The sequence below is a fragment of the Leptonychotes weddellii genome, chromosome 1, assembly GCF_054177405.1.
Source record: "Leptonychotes weddellii isolate Sample4059 chromosome 1, ASM5417740v2, whole genome shotgun sequence".
In the NCBI taxonomy this organism is placed as follows: Eukaryota; Metazoa; Chordata; class Mammalia; order Carnivora; family Phocidae; genus Leptonychotes; species Leptonychotes weddellii.
The window spans coordinates 97967655-97989290 of NC_138369.1; the positions used below are offsets into that span (position 1 = coordinate 97967655).

At 39.2% G+C, this 21636-nt stretch overlaps 1 protein-coding gene across 1 annotated transcript in view; it reads left to right on the forward strand.

Annotated features, from left to right (window-relative positions):
• Positions 1-408: 408 nt before the first annotated feature.
• Positions 409-21636, forward strand: part of GFM1 (G elongation factor mitochondrial 1) — a 44261-nt gene continuing 23033 nt past the window's right edge. The window contains exons 1-11 of the mRNA XM_006731204.3: positions 409-627; positions 1862-2014; positions 2926-3058; positions 3497-3701; positions 6083-6199; positions 8491-8641; positions 12684-12841; positions 13447-13531; positions 16215-16352; positions 17896-17997; positions 19568-19624. Of these exons, the coding sequence (XP_006731267.1) occupies positions 538-627; positions 1862-2014; positions 2926-3058; positions 3497-3701; positions 6083-6199; positions 8491-8641; positions 12684-12841; positions 13447-13531; positions 16215-16352; positions 17896-17997; positions 19568-19624 (1389 nt within the window). The 5' untranslated portion in view covers positions 409-537. The remainder of the gene's footprint in view (positions 628-1861; positions 2015-2925; positions 3059-3496; positions 3702-6082; positions 6200-8490; positions 8642-12683; positions 12842-13446; positions 13532-16214; positions 16353-17895; positions 17998-19567; positions 19625-21636) is intronic.

Consider the following 21636-nt stretch of genomic DNA (forward strand, 5'->3'; position numbering starts at 1 on the left):
CATGTCTTATAATTATTTTTTTCCTATTTGTAATAACACAGATAACCATTTTTCTTTTTTCTTTTTTTTTTTACTTAAATTCTGCTATAAACATTTCTCTACATTGCTATAGTGGTGTGGCTGTTCAAGTAGGGCCTTGTATGCACTTTGAAGGGGAGAGGAAGCCATTTCAGATTTTTTTAAAGTTATGAAAAAATTTTAAACCTACACAAAAGTAGACATGACAGCAACAATGAATACGCAAAATAACCACGTTTAAAAGGTTGCATCTTTCCGGGAGCATACAAATGATTAGCTCGCCAAAGCGACTGCACTTTCTCTTCCAAGTCCACAGACGGCGCTAGAGCAGCGGACGGGGCTGCTCTGCTCTGAGGTCCGGAAGTCCCTCCTCTTTCCTCTCTCCTCTCCTGCGTCCTTCGACTCGGAAGCGCTCTTCCCGCACTGATTGCCGGCGTGACTTTGAACGGTTCGAGGGGTGGGTCGGGTTGCTGAGCAGAACCACAGCTACCGGACCTTTACGCCCGTTCTGCGCTTGCCATGAGGCTGCTGGGAGCAGCCGCCGCCGCAGCTTTGGGGCGCGGGCCGCTCCCGCGGGTCCCCGCCACCCTGGGCTGGCAGGGGAAGCAGGTACTAGAGCCCGGCGAGGCGAGACGAACCAGGGACTGCATGCGGGACCTTGCTGTCCCTCCAGGGCTAGGGAACAGTGATGCTTTCCGTGGGACCTCCTGACAGCTCCGGATGCGAGATGTCGTTCCTCAGTGCTGAAAAGTTTTTCGGTACCTGCACATCCTCTCGTTATTCATGAGCTGCGTCTCGGTGCCTTGGGAGAGTGGACGGGCCAGCAATTTATGGTTCAGCGTCTTTTTGGGGGAAGTGACTGGAGTGACGGTCAGAACAGCTGAAAAATTAGTGTGTTCAGGGTTTGTACCCAGGGCTTCTGACTCATTATCAAGTGCTCTTTTTACTGCACAGTGTCCTTGGGCTTTGGACAGCCCTCTTTGGGCAAACCCTGGGTTGTTTTGGCGTTCGAACTTCTCTGTACTGTACTTTGATCGTATTTCTCCTTTTGCGGGGGTTGCAGAGTGGAGTAGGTTTGGGTAGGAGTTGAGCCTTTGCTAGTATGCAGGCATCGTTTGCTTGCTAGTATTCATGGAATTTCATCTAAGTGCCTGTCCGCTAGAATCCATTTAGTATTTGCCCACCTTTTCCAAGTTCTTCTGTGTCCCTTTACCCCGAAGTGCTGCAGTACATTTTGGATGTGCAGTCCAATAGGGAGAAGTTTATAATGTGTCTTGATTCCGTAAAATGCAAGATTCTCCCACCTCCACCAAAATAGTTTTTTAAAAAGTAATTGTTTTTGTGCAGAAGGAATTGTAAACCTTTTGTGGGCTACCTCGGAGCTATCCGCACCACAGCACAGAGCATAAGTGTTTGAAAACATCCTTGCTAGCTGTGAACTACAGTAAGGGGGGGGGAGTGAAATTTAAACAAAAACTGTGTTTCCTATTAAAGTAGTTTTTGGAAGTTGTCTTTCTGGTTTTATCAGCCTCAGCATATATTTTCAAACCTGTGACATTCGGAGAAGTATCTGCTCCCTTTTATTTAACTAGCTTATTTGAATATATTTTTCTGATTTATTTATTTTTAAGATTGTGTATGTCCTTTCTGCCCTCACTTGCAGTTTCTGCTTTAGTTACAGGAATTGCAGGTTGAGGCATTCCCTCTTTTGCCTTTCCAGGCTATTTTACATGATGTTTTGTGTCCATTGAGATTCGTTGGTGGAAGGATACCAACCAAACCAATTCTAGTTGCCTGTTATCTCTTATAAAAAATGCATTGATTTCATCTCTTATTTTTTCAGGTTAATTGGAAAGTTCACCGATGGTGTTCATCAGGAGTGATTCCGAATGAAAAGATACGAAATATTGGAATCTCAGCTCACATTGATTCTGGGAAAACCACATTAACAGAACGAGTGCTTTACTACACTGGCAGAATTGCAAAGATGCATGAGGTATGAGGTTCATGGTTGATTCCAAGCTAGTTAGAGCTTGGTTTTAATTGTTTAGTAGTTATGATTTAATAAACATCACAAAACCTGAAAGATTAAAAGAATGGTTACAGTGGATCTTTATCAAAGTCATATCACAAAGGGGGTAGATAGCTCAAATTGGCTTGCAGTGTTGTTGTGAGGAATCTTTCTAGAAACCATCACTATGAGTATCCTCAGTAGATTGTCTTTTAGGAATGTTAAGTCTACACCTGAAACTAATATAACATTGTCAATTATACTTCAATTAGAAAGTTAATTTATATGATATATTCTTAAGCAGCTGTTAAAGTATTATTTACATATTTTTTAATATTATGTAGAGATGTTTATAATGTTAAGTGGAAAAGGGTTTTAAAACTATAGTATAATGTTAATAGTCACAAAATACATGTATCAGGAAAAAAATTTTTTAACTTGAAAGTCTTCTAAAGAAATTACCATATCATTGAGTAACTTAACTCTTCAGATGAAGGTCATCTTGCTAAATCACATATTTTGAAAGCTGAATCCTTCCCACCCAGGCCTCAAAATCCACATGTCGTAGAGCAGGGAAAATCTGTTCTTTGAGCTTCTGCTCATGGACTACCACAAGGCTGGTGGACAGGAACAGTGCAGAGGAAACAAGACTGAGGTGATTGCTCCATGTTAGCTGTTGCTGGGAACAGCAATGGAAAGAGGGCTAGACAGTAAATAGAGGGCAAAACTTGTAATCACTTTTCTGTTTCACAGGATGATATGGTATGGCCTGACGATAGCCTTCTCTGAAAATTGCATCAGTTAACTATCTGTGTTCTAGTTCCATCTCAGTAAAGATTTCTTTCCTTCTTGGGATGCAGGGACGGGGGACTGTGAATTGCTGTGCTTGTGTTTAGGTGAAAGGTAAAGATGGAGTTGGCGCTGTCATGGATTCCATGGAACTAGAGAGACAAAGAGGAATCACTATTCAGTCAGCAGCCACCTACACCATGTGGAAAGATGTCAATATCAACATTATAGATACTCCTGGTGAGCTGAATTCTTGGTTTTATTGTTGCAGCTTGTTTTGACAAAAGCACATTTAGTTCTTTACTATGACCCAGCTCATTTTTGAGTGTCAAATGATACTCAAAAGTGTGACTGTGAATTCCTTGTGGAGAAATCTGACTTGGGACCTAGAGCACTTCATCATTATGTGGTTTCCTTAAAAAATAGTGTAAAGAAATTGTGGGTTGGAAGGTTCTTGCCTCTTGAAAACTGTCGCTGGTTTAAAGGTGCCCATGCTGTCATAGTTTTTTGAAGAGATGGGCCCCTGGACCTTGTGGTGAGTAAACAGTATGGTGTTTTAAGAAATCCGCATTCTAATTGGAAGACTTATGTCATGAGCAGAGATACAGAAGCTTGTAATCGTGCATGTTATAAAAATTCATACTTTGAGACCCTCATACACTTCGTTGTCTCATTTAGGACATGTGGACTTCACAATAGAAGTGGAAAGGGCCCTGAGAGTGTTGGATGGTGCAGTCCTTGTTCTGTGTGCTGTTGGAGGGGTGCAGTGCCAGACCATGACTGTTAATCGTCAGATGAAGCGCTACAACGTTCCTTTTCTAACTTTCATTAACAAATTGGACCGAATGGGCTCCAGTCCCGCCAGGGCCCTGCAGCAAATGAGGTACTGAGCCTTAGAAAGAACATGAGGGGCTGTGATGATTTGGATAAGAAACCTTAACACAGAAGGACAATTAACTCAGTGTCATTAACTTTATTCCTAAAAAAAATTTTTTTCTCTAAAAAATTTATTTATGTGAGTGGCTTATCTTAGCAAAAGGAACACTGAGGTCAGTATTTGGTCTGTGGTGAGATCTCATCAGCTACCTTCTCTGTAAAATGGGGAAAATGTGACTGAAATTGTAGGGAGGTTTGAGGTGAGTTCAGAAAACAATCTGGCAGTTCACTGCTTTGCTGTGATTAGAGAAGTAATAATCTAGTGTGGATTCTAAAAGTACTTTATATGTTTGGGGCGCCTGGGTGGCTCAGTCGTTAGGCATCTGCCTTCGGCTCAGGTCATGATCCCAGGGTCCTGGGATCGAGCCCCGCATCGGGCTCCCTGCTCGGCGGGAAGCCTGCTTCTCCCTCTCCCACTCCCCCTGCTTGTGTTCCCGCTCTCGCACGCTCTCTCTCTCTCTCTGTCAAATAAATAAATAAAATCTTAAAAAAAAATAAAAGTACTTTATATGTTTAGACAAACCTAGAGGATCACCTTCTGTTTTAACCTTTACTTAAGGAATTTTTTTTTTTTAATTAATTTATTTATTTATTTGACGGAGAGAGACACAGCGAGAGAGGGAACACAAGCAGGGGGAGTGGGAGAGGGAGAAGCAGGCTTCCCGCGGAGCAGGGAGCCCGATGCGGGGCTCGATCCCAGGACCCTGGGATCATGACCTGAGCCGAAGGCAGACGCTTAATGACTGAGCCACCCAGGCGCCCCTACTTAAGGAATTTTTAATTAATGCCCTTAAGGAGTATGGTGTATTCCCGTGAGTTCATATGGTAACATACTTGCTAAGACAACAGTAACACTCCCTTTCTGTACCAGATGTAACTAAGTCTGGTTGTAGCATTTTACACTTTGCCCAATACTGTATATTTTACATAGCCTTTGAAAAGAGTGGAAGTTTCACTTTTTACCTTTGGTAGATGTGTAAATGGAGCTATCAGGTCCCTATTCACATTTCCCAGGGCAGAGCTGATGAAAATTGTAAAGTTTGTGGTAGTGGAGAGACCAAGAGTGATGTGCCCGATGACGAAGGATATGGTGTTGAAGAACTTCAAGCGACAGTATTGCTGTGTGCACTGATGGAAGTGATGTATTTGGGAATATAAGCATGAAAGTTTTCTTTATTGGGTGCTTTTAATAATTTCTTGGCAAAACAAAACCTTTTCACTTTTTGTCCTTTTTATTTATATTTTACTTGTACTTGGCAGTGGATGGACTGTTTCCACCAGGTCTTTGACTGAATTCCGGGAAAATTCTCTTTTAGCATTTATTTGACTACTGCAGTTCTCTTTTTGCTCTACTCCCTTTTATCCACATTCTGTAACTCCTGTTAAACAGATTTTAGAACTTCTGGATCTCATCTCCATGTATTAACTTTTCTACCATACACTCTCATACATTTTGTTTCTTCTCATTTTGGGCTGGGTAATGAAAGAATGCTTGAGGTCGGTCTTCCAGCTCACTAATCTGAGTTACCTGTGTCCCTTCTATTATTAATTTAGCCTGTTTTTTTTTTCTTTTTAATTTCTGCAATTATGTAATTGCTTTCCTAAACTTTCTCTTTTATTGCAACGTCTTCATTAATAGAGAGGTAGTTACTTCTCAGATCTTTACTTTTTTTTTTTTTTTTTTATAACTCTCTACTTGGAAGTTAATACAGTTTCTGGAGCTCACACCTCTCTTTCAGGCTATTGGTAACCTTCAAATATTTGGTGATTCTTCGTTATCTATCCATAGTTATAGATGGAGGCCTAGAGTCTAGACTAAACAGTGGTGGCCAGAGCATATTTCTTTTTGAGTGAGAATTCTTGCCAGTGAATCCCTTCACTGATTGTGCCTGATTGAGGGAACAGGCTGATGATGAGTGTCTGATTTTTAACGTGCGTGCTAAGAGTTCTCCTGTAAGAACTTCCTCTTCAGATAGCTGTACTCAGCTTTGCTAGAGTTGGCTGATCTAAGAAAGAGAGATGGGCAAGGTGATCCCACTGTCCTTTAAAAATTTTCTGACCAACCACCATTGATTTGTTCTTTCCCCTTATGTTTTGATCCAGGATATTCTGGGGATCTGATGGGAAAACACTAATTTTAGAGTTCTTTTGTTGCCTAAATAGGGTTTTGGCTTCCTGAGCATGGTGAGTTTGGATGTTCCCAGCTGTTTTATGTTTTCTGTTTGGAGTTCCTGATTATACCCCTCTCAGTTCCACAACATCTGCCATTCATTTATTTTTGTCATTTCAAAGGGATTTAGGGAGGACATTTGTATTTTTATTTTTCAGGTCTAAACTGAGTCATAATGCAGCATTTATGCAGATACCCATTGGTTTGGAGGGTGATTTTAGAGGTATAATAGATCTTATTGAGGAACGAGCCATCTATTTTGATGGAGACTTTGGGTAAGTTAAAAATATATTTTTAATATCTTACATTTTAAAAAGCATCAAAGAGAAGAAAAAGGATGATTTCTTTTAATATAGAGAAAACATCTTTTTAAAATGTGGCTGGAGGAATATACTTCAAAATGATTTTGTTTTAATGCCTTTAATGCTAGTTGCTTCCCATTTTGCTTGGTATTCATTCCAAGGGAGAGTGTGTTACTTTTTGGGTAATTTATATCATGTTATGATATGCATGGTATGGTAAAAGGCCATCAGCTTGGGCTAATAATGTATCTCTTTTTCCTTGTTCATTTGATTCATTCTGTAGACTTTTATGGAGCCGCTACTATGTCCTGGGTATGGTGATAAAAACTTGGAAGAAAATATGGATCATGAATATTTGCTCTATCTACTTTGAGATTACAGAGATAAAACAATAATATGTAAAAGCAGTTAAATAGTACAAATGTGGTTTCGATAATATAAGAAGCAAATTGGTAATTTTATGACATGATATTTGATCCATCAATCAATTTTGAGTGACCTCTACATACAAAACACTGTAATTTCCAGTGGTTATCAAACTTTGACATTCAGAAAGATTACCTGAAAGCTTGTTAAAACACATTCCTGGATCCACCTCCAGAAGATTCTGATTCAGTACATCTGGAGCCTGGAATTTGCATTTCTGGAAAGCTCCCGGGTGATGCTGGCCACTGTAGATCTACAGACCGTATTTTGAGTGGCACTGTTTTAGACAATGTGGGAAGTCATAAATGACCCTTCCTTATGAGGAGTGGCCTCAATAGCCTAGCTGTTTCTCCAGAGGCAATTCCTCAGAGGTTTCCTTTCTCTGCTGTGAAACTGGGATTGCTAGCCTGGCAGGTGGGTGAAGGGTGTTGTGTTCAATTAACCATCATTTATCCTCATCAGCTGTCTTTTTTTTTTTTAAAGATTTTATTTATTTATTTGACAGAGAGAGACACAGCGAGAGAGGGAACACAAGCAGGGGGAGTGGGAGAGAGAGAAGCAGGCTTCCCGCGGAGCAGGGAGCCCGATGCGGGGCTCGATCCCAGGACCCTGGGATCATGACTTGAGCCGAAGGCAGACGCTTAACGACTGAGCCACCCAGGCACCTCTCATCAGCTATCTTGTAGGCAGGGAAAGGATGTAGGCTGCCTAGTGGATGAGGTGTTTCTCTCACTTTTTGTGTGACAATAGTGACTATAGTTTATCTACTGTTTCTTAGAATGTAAGGCCCAAGAGGATATGGATATTTTACCAAGTTTATTCAGTGCTGTCCCCAGCCCTAGAAATTGCTGGTACACAATACGGACTCAAAAAATATTTGTAAATGAGTGAATAAATCCACTTTCCCAAAGTTACCAGGGCACACATTTGTCTTCTAAAGGAAAGACTCTTAAACTTTGTTGTATGCCCCAACCACAGATGAAATTTCTTAATATACCTGCCCCCTTTCCCAGCCCTAGACCGCTGGGTATATAAATTTCGAAAGGACCCACAGCTGATTCTGACATAAAAGGCTAAGAACCAGGGAGCCTGACAAGAAGGATCTGAAGGCCTGAAATTATGATCTGAAGGCTGTGAAGAGCATTTTTTGGGATAATAATTATTTTCTGAATATGTGCAGTTGGCTTCTTTTACTTTTTTAATTTAGGAACGTGTTTTCTGGAAAGCTTATTTTTTTGATATTAGTTTCCATTTTTAAAGAAATACTTTGAAACCTTTAAGACTGATGTTTTTAAATATCAAGTATACCCATTTCTCAGTTGTGTATATTTTATTTGTAACTCTTACCTATCTAGCCCCTAGAGAAATGGAGCCCTGGGGTTAAGGTTGAAGAGTGTGTCATATTTAGTAACCTTTTTTACTATTAAGTAGTCTGTGTTAAAATTGTGTAATTGGGTTTGTTATTAATGGAAAGGAATAAAGTCAGGTCTCTATTCCTCCTTGTTAGTGACTGTGATATTCTGATTAACTTGGTTAATAGAATGTTCAAGAGTCATATGAGCTTTGGAGTCAGACTGGCTTTGACTCTTGGCTCTTACATTTACTAGTAGTATAACCTTGGCAGTTTGCTTTGCCTGTTTAAGTATTTTTGCCCGCTATTCTTGTCTACATTTTAAAGATCTACCTTAGTCTCACTTGCCATTTTAATGCAAATATATCAGAGCTTGTTCTCATCTAAAAAAAAAATTTAGCCATTAGGGATTATCTTTTTCATTGGTGCTTTATACTGTTTAACTGGATATCCTTACAGTAGTAAAATAAAGCATTTCTTTTCTTAGTCAGGTTGTTCGATATGGGGAAATTCCAGCAGAATTCAGGGCAGCGGCAGCTGACCACCGGCAAGAGCTGATTGAATGTGTTGCCAATTCAGATGAGCAGCTTGGTGAGATGTTCCTGGAGGAAAAAATCCCCTCAGTTTCCGATTTAAAGGCAAGTACAAAATAAGTCTTACATAACAAGAAAAGAGGGTGGGGTTTTTTGTTGTTTGCTTTTTTTGTGGGTAAGAGACATGATGCTTTTATGCATGGGTTTTATTAATGAAATCTGAGTAAATTTAACATTGTTGGTTTTTTCAAAAAATACTTGCTATGGCATATTACTTTTTAAGTATGGGAAAGGAGTTATAGTTTGTTCTAAGAAAAAAAAAAGATATTTAAATATCCAACCTCTTGGGTGTATCTTCTTAAGAAGAAAGAAAATAAATACACAAGTGTTAGAGCAGTAAGACAGATTAAGTGACGAGGCTGCTAAATGTTTACAGACTAAATGTTGATACTTGTACTGTTTAGAAGCCTGTATAGATTTCTTCACTTTTTCATTTAGCTCCTTTTTTTTTTTTTTTAAGATTTTATTTATTTGACAGAGAGAGACACAGCGAGAGAGGGAACACAAGCAGGGGGAGTGGGAAAGGGAGAAGCAGGCTTCCCACGGAGCAGGGAGCCCGCTGCAGGGCTGGATCCCAGGACCCTGGGACCATGACCTAAGCCGAAGGCAGACGCTTAACGACTGAGCCATCCAGGCGCACCTGTTCATTTAGCTCCTTAAAAATAAAAAAATCTCTGCTTAAGACTGGTATTTATTTTTCAAATAGATAATTTTTCCATGGGAGACATACAGATGGCCAATAAGCACACGAAAAGATGCTCAGCATCACTAATTATTAGGGAAGGCAAATCAAAATCATGAGATTTCGCTTTATCCATTAGGATAGCTATTATTTAAAAAAACAATTTTTTCCTGTTGATAGTAAAATAACAAGTGTTGGTGAAGATGTAGAGAAATTGGAACTCTTGTGCATTGCTAATGGGAATGTGAAATGAGGCAGTCACTGGAAGAAGTATGGCCATTCCTCGGAAAAATTAAACCTAGAACTACCATATGGATCCAGCAATTCCACTTCAGGATAATATCCAAAAGAATTAACTCAAATAGGTATTTGTATACCTGTGTTGATAGCAGCACTCTTCACAGTAGCAAAAAGCTGGAAACAACTTAAATGCCCATCAATGGATGAATGGATAAACAAAATTAGTACACACACACACTAGACTGTGATTTAGCCTTAAAAAGGAAGATTCTGTTGCATGCTGTAGCGTGGATGAACCATGAAGACATGCTAAATGACATGAACCAGACACGAAAGGACAAATACCGTATGATTCCACTTACATGAGGTACCCAGAATGGTCATAATTCTTACAGACAGAAATAGTGGTTACCAGGGGTGGTGGCAGAGGGGTGGGTTCCAGAATAGAGAGTTTAAGGAGTACAGAGTTTCCATTTGAGATGATGAAAAAGTTCTGGAGATGGATAGTGGTAACTGTAGCATAGCAGTGTAAGTGTACTTAATGCCACTGAACTGTATACTTAACAATGGTTAAAATGATAAATTTTATGTTTATTTTACCATTAAAAAAACTGATATTTTGCCAAACCATGTGGTACACTTAGCAGAGATCAGATAAATGATTACTGTGTGTAAGACCTTGCACAATGGAGTCTATAGTAGGTCAAATGCACAAGGAAAGAACCCTGTCCAAGCTGAGGATGCTTACTAATATTATCTCATAACTTGAGTCCTTTAGCTTTCACAAACTATGTAGGAGGGTATTGGTCAAGCATTGTGTCCTGGGAACCACAACAAGGGTTAGGTTTTTAACCTATTAAAGGTCATATGTCAGAGGTCCCCTAGACCATTCCCAGGTTCAGTGATCACAAGGATCACTCAGAGTTCTCAACACATTTTCATACTCTTTTTTTTTTTAAAGATTTTATTTATTTATTTGAGAGAGAGAGAGAATGAGAGACAGAGAGCATGAGAGGAAGGAGGGTCAGAGGGAGAAGGAGACTCCCTGCCAAGCAGGGAGCCCGATGCGGGACTCGATCCCGGGACTCCAGGATCATGACCTGAGCCGAAGGCAGTCGCTTAACCAACTGAGCCACCCAGGCGCCCCCATTTTCATACTCTTGACTATGATTTATTACAGTGAAAGGATACAAAGCAAAATCAAAGGGGAAAAGGCACATGAGGTGAAGTCTGGAAGAAACCATGTATACGCTTCCAAGCGTCCTCTCCCAGTGGAGTCTGTGGCAGGGCATGCCTCGTTCCTCCAGCAGTGAGTTGTGACTGTACCTGTGAATCTCATCTATTAGAAACTCAGTGCCCTTGGTTCTGTCAGGGGCTAGTCACAGACATCCCCTGCCTAGCATGTACCCAGATTCCAGACTCTCAGGAGGAAAGTGGGTGTTAGCATCCACCTCATTGTGTAGACTGTAGGCACAGTGAACCATTCTCAGTTCTGGGAATGCTGGGAACCCTCCTGAAATCCAGGTTCCCAGACCCCAGCCAGAGGGCCAACCTTGTAAACAGGCGTTTCTGAGCATAGCCGATTCAGTGCTGCTGTGTTTACTGTTTTCTGCAGAGGATACATGGGTGTACTTTCTGTACTGTTGGTTATATCATTAGGGACAGTGGAAAGGCGACACCTTTGAAGTGTGAAAATGATTCTTAGGAAAACAAGGGAAATTTTTGGAAAAATAAAGCTTTTGTTAGGCTGGTATTAGGATAGTTGTAATTTTTTTTTTTTTTTTCTGTTTATCTACCACCCTCCTGTTTTTCTACTGTAAAGTAAGTGTGGTAGGATTCTTTTATGTCCCTACCTGCATATAAGGGAGGGGTGGTAAGGCAGAGTTGCGGTCCTATGGCTTAAGGTAGCTTATTAAGTGGTTGGTGACCTAGCCATTTCTGGATCCTAGCAACAGCAAGCTTTCAGGATAATTTGAAATAGTAATTGCTTTCTTGCCATGCACATTTTCCCCCTTTTTATCCTCCCTTTATTGTATGCAGCTGTTATTCTACTTTTCATTGTGGTGATGTTTCGAAATTGTGGTTGTCAGTTTTTGCTTTAAGCTTTTTTAAGGAGAACTAGTTTTCTAGAGAACTAATTGTCCACTGCTTCCCTACTGCTGCTGTGGCAGGTTGTGGCCACGGCACTGCTGTTGACCTCTGCCCGCTGCGAAGGCCTGAAGTGCCACTGCTTGCTCTCGGACCTGCTAAGCCAGGAGGAGCACCTGTGGCCCGCAGCTGGGACGCATTCATAGCGCTTGCACCGGGGTTGGGGTGGGGCCCGAAGGTCGGTATTTTAGAGCCTGTTACTCTCATGGCTCTTAATTTATGAGTGATTTGTACTCCTTGGCTCCTGTATGTGTGTTGTTTAAAAAAAGAAAACATCCGTTAATGTGTTTTTTTAATAGATGATATTTTCATAGGTTTTAAACATTTAAAAGTATTCGAAGGTACACAATAAAGAAAAAAAACGCCTGTGTGCCTCTTCCCTAAGACAGGTTGCCAGTTAATAGTTTTTGGTGTATCTTTCCAGACATATTGTGTGTGTGTGTGTGTGTGTGTGTGTGAGTGAGTGTTACTTTTCCTTATGTTTTACGTAATTGTTAGCCTACTGTTTACACATTTCTATGTGTGTGCCTATTTTCTATGTGTATATATATTCTTTGTCATATTGAAAATTAGTGACATTCCAAGAGTGTCGAAAGCAGTTATACAGTAAATAGCTTCCTAGCCCTGAAGAAGGAACCGATTTTTTTTCTTGTATTTTGACCTTAAGTTATAGAGGACCTGGTTCTAGTCTCCACTATAGCCTGTACTCCAAAGAGTGTCAATTCCTGGGGCGCCTGGGTGGCTCAGCCGTTAAGCGTCTGCCTTCGGCTCAGGTCATGATCCCAGGATCCTGGGATCGAGCCCCGCACCCACATGAGGCTCCCTGCTCCGTGGGAGTACTGCTTCTCCCTCTCGCCCTGCTGTGTTCCCTCTCTCACTGTGTCTCTCTCTGTCAAATAAATAAATGAAATCTTTAAAAAGTGTCAATTCCTTTTATTCACTTATTGGTTTGTAATTGATCTCAAATACAAAACTTTTTTTAAGGTTAAGTAATTATTAAATTTTTTTCTTTTGTAGTGTGCAATCCGAAGAGCTACTCTAAATAGGTCATTTACTCCTGTCCTTTTGGGAAGTGCGTTGAAGAACAAAGGAGTTCAGCCTCTTTTAGATGCTGTTTTAGAATACCTCCCAAATCCATCTGAAGTCCAAAATTATGCTATTCTCAATCAGGAGGAGTAAGTCTTCGAAATTGAATCTTAGTTTATGCTGAAATATTTTAACATTTATGCACTATGAAAGAACTTAAGAATGGTTCTTTTGATTAAGTTGTGTTTGGGGGTTCCCCCCCCCCATAATTTACGAAAATCAGTTGCCAGTTTCTGTTTGGGTAACACTTTTGACATATAGAAAACTATTTATTATACCACTTGCCATATCATATTCTGTTTGTAAGTTAGAAGTATGATTTATTATCTACCAAGGTTTACATCATTAGTAAATTTTTTCATTTGGGACCAGCTGTTTTCAGCCACACCAAAAAAAACAAAAACAAAAAAACCCTTAAGCTTTGAAACACAGACTTTTTTTTAAGTTCTCATTGATTATTTTTCTTTTCTTTCTCTGCCATTTTTGTGTTTTTAGTCTGCTCTGGTCCTGTCCTAATGTAGTAACTAAGCCCTGAGAAGTTATTCTTACTAATCTCTTTCAGTGAAATTTCATTTATGTGAGGTCAGAAATGTTTAGCATGTATATGCTTTTTCTCAGATAATACTCTGATGAAACAAATTGCTATAAAAGAAATATCAAATAATGTGTCTCACAGATTTATATTTCTTTTAAGTGACTCAAAAGAGAAAAACAAAATCTTAATGAACTCCGAGAGAAGCAGTTCCCACCCATTTGTAGGCCTGGCTTTTAAACTGGAGGTAAGTTGCTTTCTAATGTATTTAATTGCTGTACATGGAAATTTTCTTTTACGGTGTTCTTCCTGTTACAAAATGACTTTGTTACAAATTTCTCTGCTGAAAGTTACTCCCCTTGTCCTCTTTCCATACTGCCTCTTTAGAAGGAAGTTACTGTATGCAGCCCACACTTAAGGTGTGGGGAATTATGTTCTACCCCCTTGAGGGAGCAGTATCTACTATTCAGTTATTTGGGATTCTTCTATATGGGAGAGTTGTCTTCTCTCCCCCATTTATCTTTTTATTCAGTCATTTCTTTATATCAGCCTGGCCTCATGGATATTTATTTTGTTATAATGAGTAGTATGTTATTTATTTTGTTGTGCAGGTTGGCCAGGTTTGGCCATTGGAGCTCTTTTAGTTGCTCCTGGGTCCTTTTGACATTCTGCAATGTTTTGTTCTTTTGAATCCTTCCTGACTTTGTGGCACTGCAGGATCCTCCACGCTAGAACCTAGAACCAGTCACTTCTCTAGGTGCCTTGGTTCCATTCCTCTTAACCGAGAATGGTATTAGAAACCAAGATTTGGGTCCTGGGAGTATTTTTTGTTAGGTTGTTGTTGCTGCTGTTCATACTATTTTAAGGGGGAAAGAAGGTGGTTAAGTTAGAAGTGTTAAAAGTGGTTATTTTTGGGGCGCCTGGGTGGCTCAGTCATTAAGCGTCTGCCTTTGGCTCAGGTCATGATCCCAGGGTCCTGGGATCGAGCCCCACATCAGGCTCCCTGCTCTGTGGGAAGCCTGCTTCTCCCTCTCCCACTCCCCCTGCTTGTGTTCCTCTCTCGCTGTCTCTATCAAATAAATAAAATCTTTAAAAAAAAAAAAAAAAGTTATTTCTGGGATGGGATTATATTTGGGGGGCTTTTAGTTTTAAAAATTTTTACAATATACTTATTCTAAAAAACGTAATTTTAAGTTAAAAAGTACAAATAACGTTGTGGTGACAGTTTTTATGGGTAAAGCTTTTAAAAGTGTACATTTAGGAATATCTTCTTAGGGTTCCTGGAATGGTGATTACTGAATTAAAGGAATAGAATGTTTTAATATTTAATGGGTTTATTGCCAGATTTCTTTCATACTCTCAGAGTTAATGTATTAAATTATTTCAATGAATCTTTATCAGCATTATTATTTAAAAATTACTACCAGTTTTATAAGTGAAAGTTAATAATTCTTCTTGCTTTAGTTCCTTTTTTGTAAATTTTATTTTATATCTTGCTTTAATTCCTAATGGTAGAGAACATTTTTCCATATATTGATTATGCAGTTATAATTCCTTTTTTGCAATTGTCTCATTTCTTATTTTAAAAATTAGTGTCAAAGTGTTTATTTATTTAAATGATCTTTCTCTAATCTTATTTTTTTTAAACAATCAACAGTTTAAATTTATAGTCAAATGTATCAGTCTTTTTTAGTTCTCTCATTTTTTAACCTTAGAAATCCTCTTTGTATATATTTCATAAATGTTTTCTACTTTTTCTATGGTGGGTTTTTTTTTCCATTGTTAATCCAGCTGGAATTTGTTTTGCTGTGAGGTGGACTCTAAATGTATCTCCTCTGCCTCCAAATAGAGGACCAGTTGTCCAGCTCCCAGTTTTTGAACAATGCTGTACTTTTTCATTGTCATGTCTTTTGTCAGCATTGTCTGTTGACAAATGTATTCTGCATTTTAGATATTTTTTTACTCTGTGTGCTATTCAGTTTAATTTGTGCTGCTTCCTTTTTAAGTTTCGAGTATTTAATGTTTTTATATCAGTCATGGTTAGCTTCTCATTGCCATAATAGTTCAGAAATTTCTATTTTTATCCATTCTTCTAAATGAACTTTAAAATCATTAATCATATGTTTAAAAATTCCTCTTGGGATTTTTATTGCTATTGTGTTAAACCTATAAATTAATATGGGAAGAATTGGCAACTTTTGAAACCTACCCAGTTGGTTAGTGTTAGTATTGAGGAGGAATTGATCCTTGGTTATTTATTTTATATTCAGTTACTTTAAAGAATGCTTATTTATATAGCTTTCCAGGTGCTTATCAAAGGTTTTTTTTTTTAGATGTACATTCTTACCATTTCTAATTATATTTTTGTTGTCTTTCCAATAATTATAATTTATTTGTGTTTTATATCTTAATTGTATTAAACCAAACTTATGAAATAATAATAGAAGGCAAAAGGATATTTCCGTATTGCATACACAATTTAAAATTATTTTCTAATTTTTATTTCAGAGGAATCAGAAGTAGTACCAGAAAGATCAAAAACAACCATTTAACTCATATATATTCAAAGCTAGTATTTAAGTATTTTAGACCGTCAACCAAAACGTGTATAAAGTGTACTACTAAAATTGATAGGGAATGATTGGAGGATGTTGTGAAGTTTTTCTCTCTCTTTTTTTAAAGATTTTATTTATTTATTTGACAAGAGAGCACAAGCAGGGAGAGTGGCAGGCAGAGGGAGAGGGAGAAGCAGGCTTTCCGCTGAGCAGAGAGCCCGATGCGGGGCTCGATCCCAGGACCCCGGGATCATGACCTGAGCCGAAGGCAGATGCTTAACAACTGAGCCACCCAGGCACCCTGATGTTTTTCTCTTAATTTTGATTCTTATGTTTCTTTTTCATCTTTCCGCCTTACCCCATCTTGACTTCTAGGCTGGGCGATTTGGACAGTTAACTTATGTCCGCAATTATCAAGGAGAGCTGAAGAAGGGTGACACCATCTATAACACGAGGACAGGAAAGAAAGTGCGGGTGCAGCGGCTGGTTCGCCTGCATGCCGACATGATGGAGGCAAGTATGGGTCCTTCCTGGCAGATCAGAAATTTCTCTAATGCAGGTGAGATAGATCTACCTTCTTGGTACCCCGAGCCCCACAAGAAAATCACTTCTATTTAAATGTTTCACTAGCTTCTTCCTTTTTACTTAGATGTGCTATAATTTTGATGTAGCTCTTTGGTATGGGCTAAATTAGCAGATGTTAAGGACACATTTTATATACTATTTGTGATTAGCTGTATTTTCTCAATGGCCAAGGTTAAGGAGAAGAGACAGTTCCTTGACTTAGAACCCAAGATTCAGCACCTTTCTCAAGAGTTGTCATTACAAAGAGTATAACAGGTGTTGGGACAGTGGAACTGTGGTTCTCAAAGGTAATTGAGAGTAATCAATTCACACACAGTGTCCCACATTATTCAGTGAATTTACTTTCGCAAGTATGGCCCCATGTGAAAGCCCTGTTTAAGCTAGAGTTTTTTATTCCTGTTATAGAACCAGTGCCCTCCCCCACCCCCCGAAGGACCATATTGGTGCTAGAATCCATGTGAAGATTTAGAACCTTTCAAGGTCATATCTGGGAAATAAACTTTGGCTTACGGCTTGAATTTTTGAATTGGCTCTGAATCCCTTCTAGCCTTCTATATGGCCTTTCAGGGTTAGGCCTTAGTAGAAGTGCCACACGTGTGGTATTATCTCCCACTCCCGCTCTTTCCCCAGTCAGCTCTATGTTCCTAGAGACGTTTATTAGTCTGAGCAAAATCTTACAACATTCAGAAATTTGTGGTCTCTTCTGGAAGATGAATAAGCAGTCTTTCAAAATTGGATCTTATTGCTGTTTTGTGAGATAGGCAGCAGGGGGCATAATACAGGGATTAGTGATTGTCACAGATGTTTTTATGGGCCAGAGGCTACGAGATGTTTACATCTGTGGAACTGTTAAAGACTCAGGCACACTTGGTCATTCACAGCCACAGCTGTTATGAATGAACTGTCAGTATAAATGGACAAAACCTAGGAAGCTTAAGAGGCACCAGTGCTTTGTTCTTAGATTTCCTGTGTTTATTTGACTGCTTGCACTGTGAGAAATTAAGATTATTTTAAGTACAATGGGCTGAATTCTCCTGCCTTTGTTTTCAAAACTTCCTTTGCAGTTTTTCCTTGTACATCTTTGCCATGCATATCTCATTGTTGGACTGTGGCAGCACATATAATATATCCTTTTTAATCCATAGAAATAACTTTAGAAGTGTGAGGCTCTGTGTTCTGTCAGTACTACAGATCTTCCAACTTAATGATGCCATAGCTCTGAGTTTCCATACAAAGTAAAATCTTGTCAGTTGAGATGTGGTTTAAATAAAGGCCCTATTCAAGGTATATCTTGCCTTGGTTGATTATTGGTATTACATTTGTTCTAGCTAATTCATTCTCTGTAGAATTCACGGTGAGATTCTGCCATGTTCGTTTATGTACAACGTGCTCATTGTGTGATTACTTTTCAGTTAGCGTGTCCTGATTTGTATTATTTGCAAGTATTATTTTGTGTTCTTTCTTTCTTTAGGATGTTGAGGAAGTGTACGCTGGAGACATCTGTGCATTGTTTGGCATTGACTGTGCTAGTGGAGACACATTCACAAACAAAAATAGTAGTGGCCTTTCTATGGTACGTCATTTATAGCACTTGGGTTTTAGAAGTCTGTTTTTATGTAGTATATTTAGTACTTCAGAAAAACAGTCACAGTTTTCATTTATTGCCACAGGCATCAGTATAGATTTGTCGTGGCTTTTTGGATGTCAGTTAGACAAGCGCGCTGTGTGACCTAACTTACCTGGTTTTTCTTAGTAAGATAATTCCACAGTCCTCTAAGATTGAGCATAGAGGGAAAAATCTTCACTAGATACACCTGAACTGTGTAGCTCTGACTCCTCTACTCTGAGATCTTCTTCCCCATTGCCGATTCCTCTCTAATTCCTGTCACCAGAATCAGGCTAATCCCGGTGGACGGCCACTTAACAGCCAGAGTGGGCCCTTGCCTCAATCCCCCAGAGAACTGTAACATGTAGACTAGGGGATAACAGAATGGAACCTTGCTCGAAGGCAAGGTGCAACTAGACAGTCTGACTTAGCGCACACAGCCTGCCCTGTGGAACTCAGAGGTCCCTTTTCATGACTGAGGGATCCCAAAGGGAAGAGCATGCTTGGGCACTTCCTGCCTTTGAATCCCCTTCATTCACTTCCCTTTTTTGCCCCTGTAGGAGAATAGGCTCTCCGACAGTATGACATCTGTTCATGAGGGTGGTCCCTCTCCTGACTTCAGTAAAGAAAGAATATGAGTACATAGGGGGATGGGTAATTTGAGGTGAAGGAATTTACAGTGGGTCATTTACATAAGAACTGGTCCAATCCTAACAGATGAGCACTGTAGTAGTCCCTGTATTATGTGGTGAATTTATAATTTTACAATTTAGCTTTTCTGTATAAGATATTCTCTAATTAGTCTATGGTTTTACATGTTGCTTTAAGATACTACAAAAAATCAAAATCTATACAGGTCTTTGGGGGGGTCTAGAGAAGGGGCATGGTTTATAAACAAATATTATTGATAAGGCCTTCTCTAAATACTTGTAATTAGTATATGAGGGACTGGAGGTTGTGGGAAGTGCTTAGGCTTTGAAGCAAATAGACCTTGATTACAGTCTCACCTCTGCCAAGTTATTTTGTCTTTCCAAGACTTTAATGATTTTATTTGTAAAATGGGGATAATAATAACTGCTTGTCAGAGTTGTGACTGATTAAATGAGGTATCGTATGTATAAAGAATCTAGTGTCCTTTCTCTGTTTTATCAGTCGTGGCATATTTTGATTAAATAGCTTATCAAAAGACAGCAATAGCACATGTCGCCACTAGCCAATAAGAATTCAAATCTTGGCATTTGGGTTCATTACGATTATGTTTAAAATGAATGTGTCAATCAACTTGAGGGTCTTAAACAGTTAATAAACAGTTTATTTTTGTTATTTTGGGAGAGAAGAGATCATGTAAGTGTATGCATTTATTAATGTATTAATATATTTAATACAAAACAGACCAAGATATATACTGTCTAGCCTAAATGTGTTGACTAGTATTTGTCCTTTGTTCTTTTGTAAGTACCACATTAAAAGTAATCCATCCCTGACCCAAACAGTACTGTATTTGAATTCCTCTCTGTTCTTTTAAAAAATATTTTAGGAGTCAATTCATGTTCCTGATCCTGTCATTTCAATAGCAATGAAGCCTTCTAACAAGGTAGGAGTTTGGTTTCAATCCAAATAAAAACTTGAGCTCTTTTTCATCTTTCTGCACAATGCACATAGTATCTTGTGGTAACCAGCAATCTTACGGTCTCTATTTCTTCTTTTGGTATTGAGATCACCTTCTAAAACTACCAGTCTCTTGGTAGTAATTAGTTCTCACTATACCTGAAAAAATTGATGGTATTAAAATGGGCACAAGACTGTGCTTTCTAACTCTTTCTAATATCATTGGCTCCAAAGTGGTAAGAATATTTTCCTGTGTTCAGATCATAAAGGAGTGGAAAAGGGGAAACAGGGACATTTATCCTAAGTTGTAGTAAAACCTCACTGAGGTACATTAGATTACTACATAGATTAATTGCCTCATGGATTATATTACATCTCTGGATTTGTGGTAGTTATGAAGTATATGTCTGGTTATAACATGGAAAGCCTGCAAACAAGATTTTTTTCTAAAAGATTTTATTTATTGATTTGAGAGGGAGAGGGAGCACGAGCAGGGGGGAGAAGCAGGCTTCCCGTCGAGCAGGGAGCCCGATGCGAGGCTGATCCCAGGGCCCCGGGACCATGACCCGAGCCGAAGGCAGACACTTAATGACTGAGCCACCCAGGCGTCCCTCCACTTTTTTTTTCTTTTAAAGTAGGCTCCATGCTGTGTGTGGATGTGGGGCTTGAACTCACAACCCTGAGATCAAGAGTCGGACACTTAACCACCTGAGCCACCCAGGCACCCCTTTCTCAGTTTCAAATATAATAGTTTTATGGTTGGATTTGATGTCATTTCGCTTTTTATGAAACCAGAATTCCTTGAATAGGTTCTTACTCTCATTACTGCCATTAGAATTAGTTTGTATTAATGCCATATTGTTTGAGTTCTTAAATTGCTTTGACATTCATAACAGTCATGTTAGTATGGTAAATTGAAATGGACTCATTCATGCATCGAGTGAATATTTTATGACCTCTTGTCATCTGGGAACTACTGTTTAGAGAACATACTCTGATGTATTGTCTTGTGGATACATTAACAGGTACTTCTTCCTCTATTTTGAGGAAATGAGCTTTTCCAGACCCTTCTCAGTATAGAAAAGAGAATGTTTAGGGAGCAGGAAACATTATGTCATACCATCTCAAATTTGAGGAAAGGCAAACCTTGCATCTTACCACACAGCGAAATGCCACAGTTCCAGGTGCTTTGCTAAATTGCTTGCTTTTCCCTTTTGAATAATCAGGGAAAGAAGTTAAAGATACTGTGCTTCTTCATTCCTAATTCAGAGTTTATGTAAGATATTTAACTCTTGATAGTTCACAACAGTGGAGGAAAATCAAAGGCATCAATATCTAAAAGGTTTTTTTGGTGTTTCAGGCTTGTCTGTTTGCTGGAGTAAATTAATTTAAATCAAATAATGAAGTCACTGCATAAAGCTGTGAATCTCGATAGTGGGGGCAGGGATGATCTTCTAGTAAGTTGGGAGTACCTGGCTAATGTAGGGAAAATGCAAAAACTTAGAGATAGACTAACTGAGGTTTCAGTCCCAGCTTTGCCATGCACTAGCTCTGTGGCCTTGAGCAGGTCAGTCAGCCTTTCTAGACCTAGTTTCCTCACCTGTGAAATGTGGATAATTCTGTGTTGCAGCATTGTGGTTAGAATTTGAGGTACATATTCAAAACATGAATATAGCACAGTTCTATGCACACGTGATAACTGTTAAATACTGGTGATGCAGGGTGTGTTCGTTTTTTTCTGTTGCTGCCATAAGAAAGTACCACACACTTGGTGGCTTAAAGTAGCACAAATGTATTATTTTACAGTGTTAGAAATCTGACATAGTTCTTAATCGACTAAAATGAAGATACTGACAGGACTGACAGGACTGTTCCTTTCTGGAGGCTCTAGGGGACATTTTATTTTTGCTTACTCAGATTGTTGGCAAAATTCAGCTCCTTGTGGCTGTTGGGACTGGGGTCCCCATTTCTTTGATGACTGTCACCTGGGGCCTGTTT